Here is a 21,547-nt window from a genome sequence, read left to right on the forward strand (position 1 = left end):
CCTCGTTTGCTCCTAAAAACAAAAATAGATTGCTTCAGTGTTCCGGCAGGTGCCGAAAGTAGCAGATCTGTCATATCCTAAAGGCTGAACTGTGTCAAGTTAATATGTGCAGCAGAGAAGATCACTCCTTGCAATGCAAGTTTACGGTGTCGCGTGATGGCTTTGGTGCGGACATGAATATGACAGCGGGGGTGATGATTTGTCTTGGTCATTTCTTCGGCATTCTTCCCAGCAACATTGCTATGCCGACATTTCGTGGCGGCACCCATATTCGCGTTCAGATGCATATCAATTCATGCAAATTGGCTAGTATCCTTGACCGGTGATGATCCTCATAAAGGTCGGTTTTGGCAATCTTCACACCATAGTAGACTTACTATACCCTAGTCTTCCACCCAACTCATAGGATATTCTTCTCATTGTTGACAAAGGCCATAACGTATGCAATCAATGGTGAATCATGTCACCTTTTGACATTTCTCGTGTCTGCTGGATTCTTACAGCCTTTTTTCAAACAATTTGCGGTTGCCCGACGATGATTCGACCTACACGCTTGTTTTTCCATGCATATCCTTATAGCAATAAGCGTGTCCATGTGTACATCAATGATGGCTCAATAATCGAATCGAACGGAACCGAACACAATCTGGAAACCTCAATTCAAAGTGCAGTACAAGTCTCGTTTCAGTCTCTCTTTTCAGCCGGCCGGTGAGGCCCGTGACTTGGACATTGCTGCTAACATTCAGCCATTAACCATGTGCATGAACAAGCCCTGACCCTAGCAAGGTAGGATCTGAACACGCATTACATTATACTAATAGCACAAAGAAATAAGTACCACCATTAGTGACAGTGAGGGGGGTTGAAGCAATGATGCTCCTTTGATGATGGAGCTTAGGCTTTGGAGACGCTTTTACCAACTTGGTAGTCATGATGCCGCTGCCCGTTTTCTCTTGCAGTTGCCGTCGCTTTGTCATCCTGTTTTGCCTATCGGAAAAAAGACGGTGTGTGTTTCGCCCCTCTTTGCCTCATTTGATTTGAATATGTTTTTGGGCAAATGGTTCTTCTGCGTTCTTGAAGTATGCGCCGGGATGTCCGAAGCTGAAAGCATGGTACGCTTGCTGCTGCTCCAGTTCATGCTTAATGTTGCAGACGTGTAGTGAGTAGTGACACGTCTTTGACATAATACTTTTGCTGATGTGCTCAACTACAGATTCAATAGTTTTATGTGCATCAGGATTGCATAAGAGAAGATCACTCCTTGCTCCATCAACTAGTGAAGTTTGTAGCACTGCGTGGTGGATTCGAGCAGACATGAATGTGTCGGGCGGTGTGATGTTCCGGCGAAGCGCCTGCCCTGATATCTTCTTCTCAAGGGAGCCGAACCACGGTCGAGAATTCGGCATTTTTCGGCAAACATTGCCACACACTCTGGTGGGTGGCACCCAAATTCGCGTTGCCATGCAAATTGGCTAGCATCCTGACCGGCGATGATTCCTGTAAAGGTCAGTTTTGTCAATCTTTACACCATAGTAGACTTAGTATACGCTAGTCTTCCGCCCAACTCATAGGATATTCTTCTCATTGTTGACAAAGGCCATAATGTATGTAATCACTTTTGACATTTTTCGTGTCTGCTGGATACAAACAATTTGCAGTTGCCCAGCGATGATTCGACCTACACGCTCGCTTGTTTTTCCATGCACCAATTATTGCCCAATAATCGAACAGAACCGGATGCAAATCAGAAACTCCAATCCAAAGTGCAGGGCAAGTCTCATTTCAGTGAGTAAATAGCATAAAGCTACTAGTTTACAGGTTAGGGTTCCAAAAAACTACCACTTTTTTAATTTTCTCAGAAAGCTACCAAATGCGCGGTCCACTGTTTCAAAAAACCCAAACCCGCGGTGACTAGCGATTTAACCATTTTTCTGACGGCCTGGGCCCATCTGTCAGCCCACGTGGCCACGCGCGCTCACGGCGCGGCAGTTCACGGCCGTTAGCCGACCGGCCCGGTCGGAAGTGGGGTAAATATACCCGCTCGGTCGGTCGGGATCACACACTCGCTCACTCTCTCATTGCTCGCTCACTCCCCTGCTCTCACTCCCCTGCTCCAGTACGAGCTCGCCGCCGCGCGCCGTCTTCGAGGCCGGTGGCCGTCAACCTCCTTGCCGCAATGCCTTCCTGGAACGACGAGGAAACCAGCTCGGAGGAGGAGTGCGAGGCTGTCAGCATGGACATGGGACTTATGCTAAGTTCTTTGCCACCTAGGGTTAGGGTTAGGGTTAGGTGCTAGTAGCTTAGGCTACAGCCATGGATTTTGCTTAGTGTAGTGTTGTTGTTGTGTGTGTGACACTGTTCTTGATTAGTGGAGGGTGCGGTTTGATTGTAGGATTTAAGTAACCTAGGGTTCATCTCTGTACAGTGTTAGGGTTCATGCTGATTTGGGGATTTAATGAACAGTGCAAGTTGATTCTGGTATTGAGTGCAGATTGAAACCAGATTTTGTTGGTTATTATGGTTGCAGGAGGAACCAGACACCACTGTGGAGCCCCTTTTCTGTGGCCAACTTGAGCTTGCTCATCCCAAGTGCATTCTGCACCAACTGAGGCCTATTAAGCGTGTTGCTTTTGAAGGGCCTGTAACAGGGAGGCGTTTCTATGGCTGCCCAGTCCAGGTTAGATGCCAATTAAGTTTTCTGCTATGGATGTTCAGTGATGTTTGATATGATGGAGCAGTTTGTTTGATATGACAGACACATATGTATTTTTGCCACTTTGGAAACTTACTAATGGCATTGTAATAACTTTTCACATTTACAAATGCAGGAAAATGGTGTGAATTGTGGTGTTACAGAGTGGGTTGATGGGCCTTGGCCAACTGTTCTTCAGAGATGTTTGTGCAAGCTATGGGAGATGTTCCATGAGCAGAACTTTGGAAGGGTACATGACAAGGAGAAGTTTGAGCAGGAGTTGGCAAGGCTTAAGAGTGAACATGAAAGGGAGTTGGCCAAGCTGAGGACTGAAAATGACAAGCTTTGCATTGAGTACACCAAGCTTGTTGATGATGTATCCAAGATGTTTGATTGGCAGGATGGTAGGGTGGACAAGAAACAAGTGGAGGAGGAAGAACTTGAGAAGAAGAAGAAGGAGCTAGAGGAGAAAGCCATGTTGGAGGTGCAGATGGAAAAGCTCAAACTTGCAAAAGAGCAGAGGTGCATTTTGCAGAGCCAAGCTGATATCATCAAGAACACTAGGAAGGCTATGAAGGATGTTGAAGTTGACAGAGATGTTCTTAAGAAGGAGAAGGCAAAGCTTGAGCTTGTTGTTGCTGAGCTGCTGAATGAAGGGTATGGCAGCAAGGAGAAGTTAGAGCAAATCAAGGTCATCCTTGAGTCTTGAACTTGCTGTGATATGTTGGTGAAGTAAGTACATCCAAAGGCCTTTATATAAGGATGTGGCCTGGCATGATTTCAAGTAATTATGGGTGTACATTTTGGGGGAATGTGAAGTTTAACCTAGTGTGTAAGAACCTTATTTCCTATGTTGTTAAGTTGTAATGGATCACCTATGGTATTAAGTGTTGTAATGGATCTCCTATGCTATTAAGTAGTGGAAATGGATCTCCTATGCTATTAAGTAGTGGAAATGGATCTCCTATGCTATTAGGTGTTCAACTTGATCTTATATCTTTTATATGTTATTTGTTATCCTTCATATATTATTTCTGTGGGTAATTGGGCTTAGTGGCCCACTACTCTCTGACCAAATGCAACCCTAGGCCTACTAACCCCAATCCCCCATCCATCTCTCAATATAAACCCCTCCCCACCCCCACCCTTTCCCAGTGACTCCACCAGCCGCCACCCAAAAGAAACCCTACAGATGGATCCTGACATGGGAGATGTCACAGAGGAAGAGGGGGAGGCTGTGGAGGTACGGACAGCAGCAGCACAGAGGAGGAGGAGGAGGCGCAGGCAGAGGGCACTAGAGGCGGCCCAGGATGAGCAGCAAGAGGAGTTCAACCGCCGACTCTCCAACAAGGTACTGGAGAAGTGCAATGATGAAGAACTAGAGTTGGTTTTCACTGGTGGCAGGGGAAGGTCATTCATCCAGATCATTAGGTGGGCAAGGATGAGGGCAGTCATGGCTCCTCATCCAGCAACTAGGACCAAGTGGGTCCATTTCTTTGAGCGCTATGACTAATATGTCAATCTAGCTATCTATCTTTCTATCTATCTTTCTATCTGTAAGTCAATTTGAGAGAGACTTGTAGCAGCACTTGTAGTAGTATTTGTGAGATTTGGATGTAATCTATGAGACTTGTAGTAGTATTTGTGAGATTTGTAGTAGTATTTGTGAGACAGATGAATTGAAGTTGCAAACAAGTGCAGAATCCACATACAGTACCATATTACAAACCAAATCAAAGAGTGCAGTATCAAGTACTTAGTGAGGCAATGTTATTACAAACCAAATCAAACAGTATCAAGCACTTGGAGTTGAACAACTTCAGCTAGTTGCCACTTGCATAAAAGTAATCTTTCAGCCTATTAGATGGCTTCCTGACCCTCTTTGACCCATCATGCACAGCACTTGTAGCCTATCTAGGAGCAATGAAAGATCCAGTGCCACCTCTATTAGCAGTAGCTGACCTGGTGTTCTTTGCTGGAGAAGACCTTGATGACCCGGTGTTCTTTGCTGGAGAGACCTTGATCCATTGATAGGAATAGTTGTGTTCTTCTTCTTGGCAGGTGCTACTACTGTTGCACAAGATGTATTGGTCCTGCTCTTCTTGAGAGGTGGTGCTGCTGTTGATGTAGCTGGTGCTGCCCTCTTCCTTGACCTAGAAGCTGTCTGTGTTGACTCATTTGTTACTGGAGGAGGAGTTGGTGCAGGTGCAGAGGCAGCAGGTACCCTTGGTGGCCTTTGTGCACTTGCAACCATTGAAGATCCAGCCTCAGAGTAGTTTGTTCTATTTTCCTACACAACAATATTAGTTAAAAGTATTTTCCTACAAATGAAATGAATGTAACAATGCAATACAATGTAAGTAACCATGGAATCAATGGACATACCTGATGCTTGTTCAGCCTCATTTGGAACTTAGGTTTCAATGGGACACCACAATTGTTGATCCTGTGCCCTTGCATCTTGCAGTTGCTGCATGTGACTGTACCAATCCTAGAAGTGTCTTTTTTAGCTGGCACCTCAAACAGGCCTTTCCTCCTGGCAGTTTGTTTCTTACCTTTCTTTTCTCTAAAAACAGGGGGAGAAATATCATGCCCATTTGTATGAGGCCAATGGTCAGGACCTGGCACAGGGAATATTATGTGCTTATATGTTTCACAATACATGGGTTTCTTGAAGAAAGCAGAAACATAGTCTTCAGGGTGTATCTTCACTTTCTGCATTGCAGCAATGGCATGACTGCATGGGATAGCTGTCATGTCCCACCTCCTACAGTCACAGGTCTCATTGTTCAAATTAACACAATATGTGTTTTCTGAGCTACTTGTGACCTGCCATATCCCTGGCCCTGCCATGTATGCTTCACAATATTTAGCCCACTTCTTACCCTCTTCTAAAATCTCTGAATAAGTAGGTGTGATTTCCCATCTGCATCCCTCTGTCTTCTCTCTGATCTTCTGAAACTTAATCATTAGCTTTGTTCTTATGCCCTCTAACATAGTCCTGATTGGCTTGTTCCTAACATCCAATATCATTCTATTGAAAACCTCACTAAGGTTGTTTACTACCAGGTCAGTTTTGCACACAGTGTCCATTTTATACCTAGCCCAGGTATGGTCTGGTATCTGGGACAACCACTTCCAAGCTTCTAAACTTTCTTTTTTCAAATTCTCCATGCCTAAATCATGTCCATGTTTGGTAAAGGAATAGGCAGCCTGATCTAAATGTTTCTTAAGTTCCTCTCCTCTGAAACTAGCTGACTGAAAATTGGCATAAATATGTCTAAGACAAAACCTTTGTGGAGAGTCAGGGAATACATCATCTATTGCATTCAACAATCCCTGTTCAATATAAGGTAATCTTAAGTGTTACTCATCTACTGAATAACATTTTACTCATTGCAAACGTAAAGGCAAATGTAAAGACTAGGTTGAGAACAATACCTTCTGCCTGTCAGACATAATTGTGTATTTGCCAAACTTATTGCCAGTTCCAATGACTGTTCTCAACTGTGTGAGAAACCATGTCCAACTGTCTGTCTCTTCCTTACCAACAACACCAAAAGCTATTGGGAAGATGTTATTGTTGCCATCCCTCCCTGTAGCTGCCAATATCTGCTGACCAGTGCTTAGCTTGATGAAGCAACCATCCAGACCTGCTAACATGATAACATGAGTGCCTAAGTACATCAATGTTTAAAAAACATATAAATTTTTGAATACTTACCTATAAATGGCCTGCATCCATTCAGAAAACCCTCCTTGCATGCAAACAAGCAGTAAAACATATAGTGAAACCTTGGGGTAGGAGCTGGGTTAAGTGGGTCCTCATGTGTTGTTACTATGCACCTACTGCCAGGGTTAGTATCTAGCACACACTGCAGGTAGTCCCTTATTCTGTGATACTAGAGTTTGTGATCTCCTTGCACAACCTCAACTGCTTGCTTCCTTGCCCTATATGCCAAGCTTTTAGGCACATGCACACCAAACTTCTTCTTTGTGTATGACATAATTGTGTCAACACCAGCTCCAGGGTTGGATCTGACTGTATCCTCACAAACCTTAGCAACCCAATTGACTGTCACCTTTGTGTTCTCTCCACTTGCTCCACAAGTGTGATCCAGGTTCATCTTCTTGATACTGAAAGTTGCCTCATGAGCTATCTTGAAGGCAACTATGTAAAACTGACGTCCATGTTTTCTCTCAGAGCACCAAGCAATAACCCTAGTTGGTTCATTTCTGTGATACTCAAAATTCCTAAGAGTCCTCACATGAAATTTCTAAGTGCTTCTCTGAACTCAACTACATTTTCAAAGCACAAATGCATTGCAAACTGCTCATGTGCATCAGGCCTTGATGGATCATACCATATCCTCTCCTTCTTCTGCTTCTTCCTACTCTTCCTTCCAGATGGCAGCCTTGGTGCATCATCTTCATCACTTATGCCAAAATCACCTGGAAAACAGTACTCATCAGCTTCAGGGACATAATCTTCAAACTTGATGTGCTCAGGCTGACTGTGAGACTTGCTAGTTGGGCCAGGTTTTCTAACTGGCTTAAGCTTTTTGGCTGCATTTGTAGTTACAGTACTAGGATCACTTATGCCAGGATCCTCTACTTGTTCATCTTCAGAAACAACTGGTTCTTCCTCCCAAAACTCAGAAGGTTCTGAGTTAGCTGCACAGAAGTGCTCTGCAGTATCAGTGCCAGTCTCATCTTCACCCCTACACCAAGCTTTGTAAGAAATTTTCTCCCCTCTGTAATCACCCCTAAAGAACTCAAAATCTGAAGATGATTTGCCATCTTCAACTTCATCTTCTTCCTCTGGTACTTCTTCTTCTTCTTCATCTGCTGCTTCTTCTACATCTTCTTCTTCCACAACTTTTTCCCCCTTGTTAAAATTGCTGCTTTGCTGTGTGTTTATGTAGGGATCATCAGGGGCAGGGTACAGAACACCTTCTTGTGAAACTCTGTAAACAACAGGTTCACCAACATGATCAATGGGGATCTGTTCCTCATCTGCTGGGCTTGGATCAGTAGCTTTTCTGACACTGATGTTCAGTACCTTATTATCAACAAATAAGTCAAGCATTTCCTCTAATGCCTCCTCACTATCCAGGGCCTCCACACCCTCCAGCCCCTTTCCATCTTCCTTTACATAAGTTAGAAATGCATCCATTCCATAGCCCTCCAACTCAACCAATGCTAATATGGTCAGATAACTGATATCTCAGGACACCGAATACTTTTTCTCCATATTATCTATTCCTTGCAAATGTAGCCTCAAGTCCCAAATCGCATCATCTAAGCTGTAGGATTAAATTGACCCATAAATACAGTAGCACTTTCTTCTAATTTGAACTAAAGCACCCAGAAACATTGAGCAGTGCTTACCTCACTCCACCAAAGGATGAAGCCCAATGGTGGCCACCTGCTGGATCAGCGTGGATGTGCTTCGCCACTGCCCTGGCCGCGCGGACTTCCAGATCTGAGCTCGCCGGATCCACATGAGCCGCGGGCGGTGATGGCTGCTGCGACCGCTGCGCCGGGAAGCTCGAGCTGCCTAGCCATTTGTCCACCTCTGAGGGTCCACCGCCCTCCTCGCCAGTGCCGCCTTGGCTGAATCGCTCGCCGCCGACGAGATTTGGCTGCGCCGCCGCCATCGCCCACTAGGTCACTGCGGGGAAGAGGAGGGGGAGAGGAGGGGAGTGAGAGAACAAGAAACCCGACAGCCTACTTTGGTTCCGACCGGACCGCGTCGGCTAACGGCCGTGAACTGCCGCGCCGTGAGCGCGCGTGGCCACGTGGGCTGACGGATGGGCCCAGGACGTCAGAAAAACGGTTAAATCGCTAGTCACCGCGGGTTTGGGTTTTTTTAAACAGCGGACCGCGCGTTTGGTAGCTTTCTGAGAAAATTAAAAAGTGGTAGTTTTTTTGGAACCCTAACCTGTAAACTAGTAGCTTTATGCTATTTACTCCATTTCAGTCAGTCTCTCTTTTCAGCCTGCCGGAACCACAAGGAAGCAGGTGAGGCCCATGACTTGGACATTGCCGCTAACATTTTAGCCATAACCCATGTGCACGAACAAGCCCTAACCCTAGCAAAGCTAGCACCCCAACCCACATTACATTATACTAACACAAAGAAATCAAAACCGCCATCAGTGTCAGTGAGGGGAGTTGAAGCAATGATGTTCCTTTGGGTGATGGAGCTTAGGCTTTAACCAACTTGGTAGTCATGATGCCGCCCATTTTCTCTCGCGGTTGCCTTCGCTTTGTCATCCGGTGCTGACTTGGAGGCGCCAGACCAGCGAGCCAGGGCCCTACCCCGGAAAACATTTGCCATGAACATGTCTAAAAAGAGCCTAAACCATCATCATCGCCGCTAATCCCCGCAATGATGGGGTTGCGATGGATCAACTCCTCCAAAGATGCACTAGCAGTAAGAATAAGAAATATCACTAATCAGTTTGGTGTGGTATGGTATGGATGACCAGGACTAAAGCAAAGGTATTTTGCTAGTAGCTCTCCCCCCTGACCCTTTCCCTAACCTTCTAGAGAAAGCACCTTTAAATCTCCTCTACTCATGGTACTGCAAGTAGTAGATCATAGTCCTAATCTACAATGCTAGTGAAAAGACGATTTGTACCGGTGACGTGTTGAGACCAGGATGCACGAGCGTCTCTAAAGAAAAATGGCTGTGGTTGGCACCTAAAAAAAGAAACTCATGGATATTTGTTCATGCACAATATGACCAGGAAATTATTTTTTCCCGTGTCCTAAACTAGGCCCTAGTCTGTTTATCACTTTTTTCTTCTAATTAACCGGTTAACTCTGCTTTTTGTATTCCTTTTTCTTTTTACAAAAAACTCTTTTTCTTTAGTTTCTTCTAAAGAAAACGCGGCGTTCCTCCGGTTCCTCGAAAATAAAAACAGGGCCTTAGTCACACCCTGATCGCTGTCGACGGTGTTCGGACACGCAATGGCGGCATCTCAGGAACATGGAATCGCGGGCGGAGGATTTCCGTGGAGGCGACGACGACAAGGCGGCACATGAACCGGAAGGAATTTTTTCGGTTCGGACGGGGAATTATGACGATAAGATCGAGGGCATTATTCAGAAAAAGAAGCTTTGGTGGGCAAGTGGGGTTGAGTAAAGCTGGGGAAGCAAGGGAAGTGGGAGAATTAGTGAGGCATCGGATTCTTATTCGGGAACAAGGGGCACATATCCGTTTCTTAACACGGTTTCCCCGTTGAATTTCTCGGCACGCAGGCAGACAGGTGCACAATTGGATGTGAGTTGCCGAGTGTTTGCGGATTCGGCTGCTGCGCTTAATAAAGGTGAAATAAAAAGGTGGTGGGTTGGAATATGTTGTGGAATTTTACGTCTGTGTTTTTTCTTCGTCTGTAACTTTCATTTGGAATATACAGTTGAAAAAAATGAACTTTCGTCTGGGATGATGTGTGTGTCTTTATATATTCGTTTGTAACTCTGACCAAGTTTTTATTGTATTTGCAAAAGAAAAAAAAAAGACTCTGTGTCTCCTTGATGGAAGTCGTATCATGCGGACAGGTTGAGTTAATTTGAAATTTGCACCGTAAAGCGCCTGTAGCTCAGTGGATAGAGCGTCTGTTTCCTAAGCAGAAAGTCGTAGGTTCGACCCCTACCTGGCGCGTTTACTTCCAGTAATTTCTTTCCAAATTAAATTCTTTTTTGTTTTTTTTTTCGTTTAGACGAAGTAGGGTCATCATATAACACAAAAATCATTTATGTTTCCAAAGTGAAAAATGTTGAGCAAAACTTGCAGGCTATTATGCTCACTAACTTTGTGCAGAGTTCGTGTCAAAACTGGACACTGCCTCGAAAAGCAGTAAGAATCTGAAACTTAACTGGGGCACAGGAGATGCTGTGCCTACGAAGAAGCGTCCCACCATCGCATAGGTGAAAGTTGTTTTTGAACCTTTTTTTTTCCTTTTAGACTAGACGAAGTATGTGATCATAACACAAAATTCATGTTGTTTCCAAAGTAAAGATGGCGAGCAAAACTTGCAAACTCGCTACCACCACCTCTAGGCAAAAAGTTGTGTTTGAGTCATCCCCGCGACGCACGTGAGAACTACTCCCTCTGTTCCTAAATATGATTCTTAGTAGAGATTTCTATACGACTACATACGAAACAAAATGAATGAATCCACACCCTAAAATGCATCTATATACATTCAGATCTCTACATATTCAGGAACGGAGAGAGTACTAGGAAGTAGTATAAGAATCTGAAACTTGCTTTTTTTTTCTTTTTGAGAAAAATCTGAAGCTTAACTGGAGCACCGGAGATGCTGTGGTGCCTACCGGAGAAGCGTGCCACCATCGCATGCATAGGACATGAGCTACTCTGACTCTGGTCTACACGCATCGCCTCGTTAATTGCACCGCGATCAGAATAGTGTCACCTCGTTAATTGCACCACCATCGGCCCAGAATAGTCAATCATTGCCGCCCGTCCGTCGGTCCGGTCCGGCCGTCACCTTCTTTTGAAATTCAGAGCCACGTACTAGCACATCCGGAGCTTCTTCTCCTCCTCCTCCTTCGTCGGCCTGCATCTGCATGCGCCGTACACCACACGAGTCAAGTCCACGCAGCCGTGGCCACGACGAAAGACGGCCACGACCCGCCCCTCCCATGGCCGTAGTTCCTTAGTTTAATCACGCTTGTCCGGGGTGGCCGGCTGCGGTGAGCGGCGAAGCGGCGCCACCATCCGTGCATGTCCCCCCACCAAATCCCCTCTTTTTGTTAACATATGTAGACCCACTAATTAAACTACCATCACTACTAGTAGCTAGTGCGCGTGTGAGGCGCCACAATGGCTAGTACTCCCTCTGTAAACTAATATAAGAGTGTTTAGATCACTATTTTAGTATTCTAAACATTCTTATATTAGTTTACGAAGGGAGTATTAGGTTAATTAACCAGCGCTTTGCATCCCATGGCATTAAGAAACTCGCATTATGGAGGCCCAGCAGCAGACCGGCACCCTCCTCCGGCACATGCACATGGGTGAGCGGTAGACGAAGACGACCCGGCGCATATTTAACAGTCCCCTACCGTGTCTACGCGGGCTAGCTTTCAGCCCAGCTAAGCTAGCCTTTGCCTTTAGGCTTTTGGCGCAATCAAAATTGTTGGATAGATCGACGGACGGATCCGTGCGCCTTTTGTTGTTGCAAATTGCGCTGAAAGAAAGAAAGGAATCGGTCGGTCGATCGATCGAAAGAGTGATCATCATCGAGCCATAGCTCATGTGCAATCGATCGAGGATCTTTCTTTTCCGTGCGACGTGCGGCTAGCTCGCTAGCTAATGATAAGTGTGCGTGTGTGCGCGCGTGTTTGCGATGCTGATGCTGATACGCGATCGAGATCGGTCGGTCGATCGATCCGCGGGTCAGGTGTTTGGTACGTGTGTTCTTGTCAGCGATGGGTCGACGGGGGTAGATGGGGGCTAGTTAATCTTACGCCGTTTTGGTTTCAGTGCAAGCCGTGCACGTAGCCGAGGCTATGCCATGGATTGCTCAGTTCGTCCGTCGCGTCCGCCTCCTTGGTGCACTTGCTAGCTATACTACTAGCTAGTATCATTTGCTCAAAATTCTTTAAAATTAAACTAGCTACTCCCTCCGTTCCAAAATACATGCCTTTCATTTGTTAAAATGTACAGTAGATGTATGTAGACATGTTTTAGTATATAGGTACATCCATTTTTGGACAAATGGAAGACAATTATTTTGAAACGGAGGGAGTAGTATATATCTGCGATATATGTGGGCCGGTGACGGATCATGTGTGTTGAGTGCATGAGTGGTGACAGTCGTGCACGTAGACGTAGCTAAGCCTAGCCCAAAGGAATTCTCGGTTTGCTCGTCTCGTGGCTAGGCTACACTTACGCTGGTGCTCTCGCTGGCTAGCTACACGCGATTGACATGGGCCGGAGCGGAGAACGATCGATCGATCATCATGTAGTACGTGGTTGTTGGTGGAGTGAATGAGTGAGCGTGGCGACCGGCGGACGCGATCTTACTCCAGTTGGGTTTGGTGCCACTCGCGCACGTAGCCAATGCTATGCTTAATTTGTTCGTCGCATTGGCTGGCTACTCCATTAGCTCGTTACCTTTTGGCCAGGGGATCGGCTCGTGGCTACACGTTGCCGGCCTAGCTAGACTGTAGACCGGCGGGGAATCGTCCGGCCGGCCGCGGAGGTCGACCGGTGCGCGCGGCGTCGCGTCTCGTCGGCCGCTCGATCGACGGAACGACGTACGTAAAGGCGGACGGACACGTGTGCGTCCCGTCGTGGATCTCCTCGCCGCGCGGCCTATCTCCGCGAAGCGCGCGCCGGCCCTGGCCTCCGCGCTCGGCCGGCCTGTACTGCGTGCAAAGGGGCGCGGGGAAAGGGAGGAAGGGAGGAGGGAGGGAGGGACGCGTCGACGCGACGGACGAGCGGCCATGGCGCACGGCGGCACATGCATGCGCCCGCTGCAAGCTCTTATCGTATCGTGGTCGTGGATTCGATCAGTAGATTATCACGACGCCGGACGTGGGGGTGGGGGGCATGCCAGGCCAGCGGCGACACGCACGCACGCACGGTGGCAGAGGGGGCAGCGAGCGATACGCACACACAGACATTGTTGGGGAATCTGGCCGGGCTCGGCATTGTTGGGGAATCTGGCCGCGCCGGGGCGCCGGGCTCGCCTGAAAACCCGTGGACGTACGCGCGTGGGACAGCTCGTCCATGGCGGGCACGCAGGGTTCAGTAGCCACGAGGCCGCCCACGTGCAGCCGGAGACCGACATGTCGACCGACCGACCGGCGTCCGTCCATGGCGCCAGGGGCACAGTGCCACACGCCGGTTCCTCGTGCAGCCAGCCACATCCAGGGCCAGGGCCAGGGACAAAAACAAAGGAGGCTTGCACCAACCGTGCGTGCAGTGCATGAGCATGGCATGGCATGGCAGCGACATGGAGATCACGTACAGTGCTGGCACAGCGGACGCCACTGCCATCCATCCATACGTGCGTGCGTGCGTGCGTGTTGACGCTGCCGCTCCACCCTCCGACCGGGGCCGGGCCCTGTCCATGCACGCCCGCCCCCGTCCGTCACGACGACGCGCCACAGTGTACTACCAGCTCGTGGCAAACCATGCCCGTTCTCCCAAAGCAAACGCCAGTCAGTAGGTGCTCATCTCACGATCGACAGGTGGCCTTGTCCCGAACACCGGCCACGAGACGAGGTGAGATGTCCATGGGGCGCGATGGCGATGGCGATGGCGATGGCGATCGGAGTGAAGCGCTTTGCTCGAGGCTGGGGTGCATGTGCGGAGGCAGAGGAGGCCGGGGGGAAAGGGCCAGGAGGAACGGCGCGTCCGTCCATGGCCGCGGTCGTTTTCTCCTGGGCAGCAAGCTAGCCGGCCGGGCCCGGGGTTCGGACCGAGGCCACCCATGCGTCCGGGCGAGCCCGAGCCCGCACAGTGACGTGCGGCCAAGCGGATCCGTCGGTCGCGAGCAGTTTTGAAGTGATCGAGGTCCGCATCGGCGGCCCCGCGCGCACGCGAATCTCCATGCCGGGTCGTGCCGCCGCGCACCCACCAAGCAACCCGGCGCGCCGAGCCTCGTGATCCCCGGCGAGCACAGCAGCTCCTGCTCCCGCGCCTCCCGCTACGTGTTCGTCGTTGGATTATGTTATGTTATCTGTTGGAAACTTCAAACAGTGCAGCCGCTAAAATGCTGGGGCGAGGCATCTTCGAGCTCTCTCTCTCGACTGGACAAATTAACTCCAAGAGGGAGGAGATTCTGTGGGAATTACATTTTTGTTGACCTCGCTTTATTTGTTGGATTTGAGATCATCCTTTTATTCTTCAGGTAGACTACTACTTTGGGTGCCATTTTCCAAAGTGAGATCAAACTTCATGGAAAAATGCCCGCACTTCTATTCGAATTTGCATGCTTTTCTACCTTTCTCTGCTTAAACAACAAGCACCAACTTCTCCGAGAAAGTTCCTTTGCGTTCTCCCTGGTTCAACCGAAACTGCTTTTTGTTACGCACAGGTGCATATATTCTACAGTACACTCTGAGTTTCTTTAGGTGCAACGTGTCGTCATGTCCAACTATTCTGTTTTTTCTTCTAAATTTCGTATATATGTTTCCAGAGTTCCGATGCGCTAGGATCCTACCCGCCTCGGCGCATGATCCTCGGCTGCGTACCTCATTGCTACCTGTTGCTCATCTTCAACGTTAAATTACGCTATCTGTTCGAAACCAGGCTAGTAGTAGCTTCAAACAATCCCGACGCTAAAAAATGTGTGAGCAAGCACTGTGAGCCCCAAGCCCCGAGAATATTTACACGATGTATAGTTTGAATCATGCTGGTTTGAGTGCCACATAACGCTAGTTGTGACTCCCTGAATCTCAAGATGTGTGTCGGCTCAGTCTCTCAGAGGTGCTTACATGGATAGGGTATGCATGCGTCCATTCATAAGGTGAGTATATGTGCACATGTATGACCGCCTGTGTCTGTATTGTGTATGAAAAAAAAGGAGAGATAGCATTCTTTAGAGATGATTAGGATGGAGCTGGTAGAATTAAAAACCATAGAAACTGTGTTCCCCCTCGAGTATGTTGCACACAATTTTTCGAAAGGGAATTCTCCGCTCAGTCTAACATTACAACAAATTCCCTAATTGTTTCAGAAATTTCTTTAGAGTTTTTGTGGTGTCGCAACCAAAAATACCTTCGCATGTAGTAGTCTATACATTTTGAATTCCTTTAGCACGCAAGGTGTTCTCATGTCCAACTATTTTGTTATTTTCATTTATGTGTGTTATCAGAATCCTGCAAAACAAAAGGGCCCAAAGGCCGATTTGACACACTCGAATACTCATAGGAACATGCTTTCGTTCATGGGGAATAAAATAGCATGTCGCAAATCTGGTTCCAGAAGTTATCAACAAACGAAAAAATCCATCCAAAAGGTTACCCGTCGATCGTTGTACAAGGATCAAGATTATGTGCGTACCGTCACTTTTGTAGTGAGTTACAACATGGAAATTAATAGATCCCTATGTGTACTTTACCATAATGATTTTGAATTCCGAGTCTTCTTTTACTTCAATAGGTAGTACATTATTCCCCACACACAAAAAACAAGAACCACCAATATAAAATTTGGGAGGTTCTATCGTTCTATTGAGTATTGATACCATCAATCATTATCATCCGACAGTAACATCATATGCTCTATTCAAGTACGTACATTTTCATAACCAACATAATTATTTTAGAATGTTCTTTTGATTTTTCGATGGTGTAACCAAACTACTTTGTCATGCAGTAGTGTCTGCCTATCTTTTTTTACTTCATTTAGAACCTTTTAAATCCATTCACAAAAATGAAAAATAATGAAAAAGGAAACCAAAGGTCAATTTGACACACTGGAATATTATTGGAACATGTGTTGGTTCTTGGAGAATAAAATGATACGTAGCAAACCCGGATCCAGAAGTTGTCAGCAAATTGGAGAAATCCAACAAAAGGTTACTCTCCAGTCGTTGTACAAGGAACAAAATCATGTATTCAGTAAAACCTCTTTTGAGTGAATTCATCGTGGAAAATTTGATAGATCCCCTTATATGTACCCCCTCTGTAAACTAATATAAAAGCGTTTAGATTACTAAAATAGTAATCTAAACACTCTTATATTAGTTTACGGAGGGAGTACTTTTTACCATAAACAATTGAATTTTGGGTATTTTTGACTTTGTAACTAGTACCAATACCCCCCCACAAAAAATAACTATAAACAATGCATAACTTGAGTGGTTCTAATATTCTCCTAAATATTGATGCCACCAATCATTGTCATGCAACAGTAACAACACCATGCTGCATTTCTATTGTTCTATTTGGCATAATTCCATAACCAACACCGGTGCTCCCAACAATGACATGTCTCAGGCGCCGAGCACCAAACACCCCGACGGCCTCGTGATCCCCGGTAAGCCGCTAGCTCCTGCTCCTCTCGCGACGTGCTGCTAAATGTTTGTTAAATTATGTTATCTATTCGAAACCAGGCTAGTAGGTTCAAACCGTGCAGGAGGCAAGATTATGCGTGAGCGGGCATCTTGAGCCTGAGTGGGCATTTATTACACAATTTAATTCGAAGAGGGAGGACTCTATTATGTTGAAAATGTTTTCTTTTCGTAGACCTTGCTTTATTGGTTGGATTTGAGATCATCTTTTTATTCTTTAGGCCGACTACTTTTGCATGCTAGTAGTATTTTCTAAAGTGAGATCAAACTTCATGGAAAAATTGATGCATTTCTATTGGAATTTGCACGTTTTCTAGTTTTCTCTCATCAAACATCAAACACCTACTTATTTCAGAAAGTTCCTTTGTGTGCTCACTGGTTCAACCAAAACAACTTTTTGTCACACAGTGGTGCATATATTCTACATTCTTAATTTCTTTAGGCCCTTGATGCTTCTTTTATTTAGAGCATGGTTAATAGTACAGTCCATATCCGGCTATATGAAGTGTTCACGTCACTTATAGCTAACCTAATAGCTTGCTTATACAATAGTACAAGTCATATTTGTATACTACACCATTAATACATGGCCCACTTTTTTTATCTCACAAAGGGTGTTGGAACACATGCTACATCTGGCTGTAAGTTTTATAGCCCGCTTCTCTTCTTTCCCCTCTCCCCTCTCCTCCATCTAGGTATAAATCTTATGTGGCATGTATTATAACCTTATAACCTGCTTATGTCACCATATTGTACTTGCTCTTAGTACTATATATGCTTTGAGAATTGTAATGCACTAGAATTCATTGCTACATGTTGCTCATGTTCAACGTTAAAATTAAATTACGTTATCTGTTCGAAACCAGGCTAGTAGTAGGTTCAAATAGTGTTGGCGCTAAAAACGTGTGAGCAAGCACTGTGAACACCAAGCCCCAAGGATATTTACACAATATAATTTGAATAATGCTGGTTTGCATGCCGAACAAGGGGATATTATTCTTCTGAGATGATTAGCATGGAGCTCGTCTGATTTCGAAAAGGGTGTTCTCCGCTTCACAATAGATGTCCTAATTGTTTTAGAAAGTTCTTTCGAGTTTTTTGTGGTGTTACAACCAAAACTACTTTTGTCATGCAGTAGTCTATACATTCAAAATTCCTTTAGCACGCAACGTGTTCTTGTGTCCAACTGTTTAGTTATTTTCATTTATTTGTTATAGAATCCTGCCAATCAAAAGGCCCCAGATGTCGATTTGACACACTGGAATATTTATGGGAACATGCTTTCGTTTCCGGAGAATAAAATGGCACGTCGGAAATCTGGTTCCGGAAGTTACCAATGAACGAAGAAATCCATCGAAAAGGTTATCCGTTGATCGTTGTACAAGGATCAAGATTATCTGCGTACCACCTCTTTTGTAGTGAACTAAAGCATGGAAATTAATAGATCCCCTTATGTATACTTTACCATAACGATTTTGAATTCCGAGTCTTCTTTTAGTTCAATAAGTAGTACATTATTCTCCGCACAAAAAGAAGAAGAACCACCGATATAAAATTTGGGTGGTTCTACTGTTCTGTTGAGTATTGATACCACCAATCATTGTCATTCGACAGTAACACCATATGCTCCATTCAAGTACATTTCCATAACCAACATAATTATTTCAGAATGTTCTCTTGATATTTTGGCGGTGTAACCAAAACTAGTCTGTCATGCAGTTGTGTCATGCTATTTTGATACTTCATTTATGTGTTACTAGAACCTTTTAAATCCAAAAGGGCAAATAATGCAAAAATAGAAAATAGAGAGCCCCCAAAGGTCGATTTGACACACTGGAATATTTATAGGAACATGTTTTGGTTCCCAGAGAATAAAATGGCACGTTGCAAACGCTCACCCAGAGATTGCAGATAAATTGAAGAAATCCAACAAAAGGTTTACTCGTCAGTCGTTGTACAAGGAACAAGATTATGTATTTAGTAAAAACCTCTTTTGTAGTGAATTCATCGTGGAAAATTGATGGATTCCCTTATATGTACTTTTTACCATAACCAATTGAATTTGGGGTCTTTTTTGACTTTGATAACTACTAGTACCAATATTCCCCACACAGAAAATAACTATTAACAACGCATAACTTGAGTGGTTCTAATATTCGGTTGAGTACAGATGCCACCAATCATTGTCATGCAACAGTAACAACACCATGCTCGAATTGTGTTCGATCACAAAAGCCTGCATCATGTGCATTTCCATAACCAACACCAGTTCCCCCAGCAACTAGAAAAGAACACTATTGCCCATTCAGCAACCCCTTACAAAAAATGCACTGTGGCTGTTGAGCAATAATAAAATTGGAATAGATAATGGCAAGATGACAAATATATTCCCGTCGAGCGCAAAAGGCCACCGGAAATGGGCTATATAAGCCCACCACCCGCCTCGCCTCTGCCAAGTGCTCAACCTCCCACGCTCAGAAACCCAGAGCCAGAGCAGAGCCAAACCCCCGAGAAACCTGTGCCCCGCCACGTGCTCTCGCCGCGCCCCGGACCCGGAGTAGCATCGCGCATGTCCGCCATGGCCGCCACCGGAGCAGCGCTGCGGCTTCGCCTCCTGTTCCGGATGCTGAGGGTCGGGGAGCTCATCGCCCTCGCGGCGCTCCTGTCGTGGTCCTCCTCCCGCGCGCCGTCCGTGGCCGCCGCCGCGATGCGCGTCGCCGGCTCGCTCCTCTTCAGCCCGCGATTCGTGTTCGTCCTCGGCAACGCCATCGTGCTCCTCCTCCTCGCGCTCTCCAGGCGCGAGCGCGTGGAGCCGTCCTCCGCCACCTCCTCTGTCGGCGGCGGTGTGGAGCAGAGCCAGGCCCCCGCGGCCAGCTTCGCTTCGTTCGCCGCCCCGACTCCGCCGCCGCCGACGCCGATGCCGACGCAGGCAAGTGAAGCGCCCGCGGTGGTGGTGTCAACCATGGCGATGGCGATGGCGACGGTGCCGGAGGAGGAGGAGGAGGTGGTGAAGCCGGTGGTGTCGGTGACGACGCGCGCCGTGAGCAAGGCCCGCGCGCCGAGGCGGACGCGGTCGGAGAAGATGGGCCGGCGCGGCGAGCTTTCGAGGCGGTCGGCGTCGCCGGAGCCGCTGCCGCTGATGCGGCGGTCGGAGTCGGACAACGGGCGCAGGCGGCGGTCGTCGGTGACGGCGCGGGACGTGGCGGAGGTGGGCGTGGCGCGCGGGTGGGCCGGCTCGGACGACGCGGAGGAGTTCCGGCGCACCGTGGAGGCGTTCATCGCGAAGCAGACCCGGTTCCGGCGGGAGGAGGAGTCCATGGCCGGCACGCTCGTCCTGGTCGAATAAGTTTCGTCGGTGGCGTCGTCTCCTCGGTGATGGTCGGGACCTGGTCGGAGACACTATGTGCAAAGTACATAAGGAAGAAGAAGAAGAAGAAGCTCTCGTCTCGTTGCCTCGCTCACTAGTCAGTCACTAGCTAGCTCAGCTAGGAGAGTTCGGTCATGGCCATGGGCACGCCTTCTTTTCTGGCGAGGCACGCACGGGCATGGCAGAGTGGGTGCACATGGGACGGGTGCGACGTGGTTTTACCGCGGCCGTCGGATCGCCGGGATCCGTTGGGCCGGGTCGCTCGTGGTGCTGAATTTACTTACTGTAGCGGACGGAACCATGGGTGAAGATGTCTCTCTCTTCTGCATCGCCGGTTCAAAAACCTTGAAATAAAAAGTACTCCCTCTGTAAACAAATACTATAAGACTTTGTAGATCAGTGCAGAGGGGAGTGTATAGTAGAAGCGGTTTGTGATTCGGAAGGGAACACGCATGGTAAAATCTCCATTTTTAAGCTTTTCGATCTCTCGGCCCTTTTACACGTCGTCTGGACCAATCCCGATGCTCGTCGAAAATTCAAAGAGAGAAAAGGGGTGCCAAAAGCGTGCGCCGGGCGGGGCTCTCCCTGCCCCCAGGCCAGGATAAACTCGGGGAAACTGGAACGAACGGCAACGGCAGTGTGCCACACGACGGATGACACGATGGATTGGAATCAGATGCCCATATCATATGCCATCGCCATTGCCAAGAGGATAAACTCCCATAAAGCGCGAGGCCAAAACTTGCTAGTGAGAGCGGTGAAACATGGGACGACGATGGATCTTCCACGATCTTGGACGTGGTTCCTTGACGGACAGACGGGACGCTCTGCGCTCGTGGGAAATATAGGAGATGTAGCCGCCTCCGGCCAAAGCGGCGGGCGGGCACGCAGGCGCAGGAGCTCGTCGGGTCGGGCCGGGACGCGACGTGCGGAGCGGACGTGACGCGCACGGGGCGTGCGCAGATCGGCAAGGCGCGCGCGCCATGGCCCGATATGTCTCGCCCGCCCCCTAGTTTCCCAGGCTCGCCGCTGGCTGGCTGGCTGGATGGATGTCCTCCTAGGTAATAGGGCCGTAGGAAGTGACCGCTCGGCCCCGGCCCCGACCCGTCGGCGTCCGCACGTCCATCCGTCCGCGCGCACAGCGCCGGCGGCTTTCTTTCTTTCCGTCTTTCTTTGCGTGGAGTGTGCGAGTTCTTGCGCCCGAGCGAGGGCCCTCCCGCCCGTGCACACACACTGTTCCCTCGCTCGCTCTGTGGCCCTGCTGTGCTGCCTCCGTCCACGCCGAGCCTGCGCGCACCGAACCGAACCAGGCACGGAATCAATTCCGCCTCCACGCTGAATAGTCGCGGTGCTCGATCGTGTTCCCGTGGCTCCTGCCGCGCTGCGGTTTTCGGTTCGTGATTTATTCGCCTCTCCGTTGCCCCC

The 21,547-nt window shown here is 47.7% G+C and overlaps 1 protein-coding gene and 1 non-coding gene across 2 annotated transcripts; both read left to right on the top strand.

The window, feature by feature from the left end:
• Positions 1-10,291: 10,291 nt before the first annotated feature.
• TRNAR-CCU (transfer RNA arginine (anticodon CCU)) lies at positions 10,292-10,364 on the top strand. Its single transcript has one exon. It is a non-coding gene; the product is annotated as a tRNA-Arg (tRNA).
• Positions 10,365-19,156: 8,792 nt separating this feature from the next.
• On the top strand, positions 19,157-20,596 carry LOC123100094 (uncharacterized). Its single transcript, XM_044522078.1, has one exon. The coding sequence runs from the start codon at positions 19,172-19,174 to the stop codon at positions 20,099-20,101; it is 930 nt and encodes a 309-aa protein (XP_044378013.1). The 5' UTR covers positions 19,157-19,171; the 3' UTR covers positions 20,102-20,596.
• Positions 20,597-21,547: the final 951 nt, after the last annotated feature.

This window comes from Triticum aestivum, chromosome 1B, assembly GCF_018294505.1.
Source record: "Triticum aestivum cultivar Chinese Spring chromosome 1B, IWGSC CS RefSeq v2.1, whole genome shotgun sequence".
In the NCBI taxonomy this organism is placed as follows: Eukaryota; Viridiplantae; Streptophyta; class Magnoliopsida; order Poales; family Poaceae; genus Triticum; species Triticum aestivum.

Excerpts from the sequence above, each read along its gene's own strand:
- LOC123100094 (XM_044522078.1), top strand. The coding sequence starts at position 19,172 with ATGGGCTATATAAGCCCACCACCCGCCTCGCCTCTGCCAAGTGCTCAA.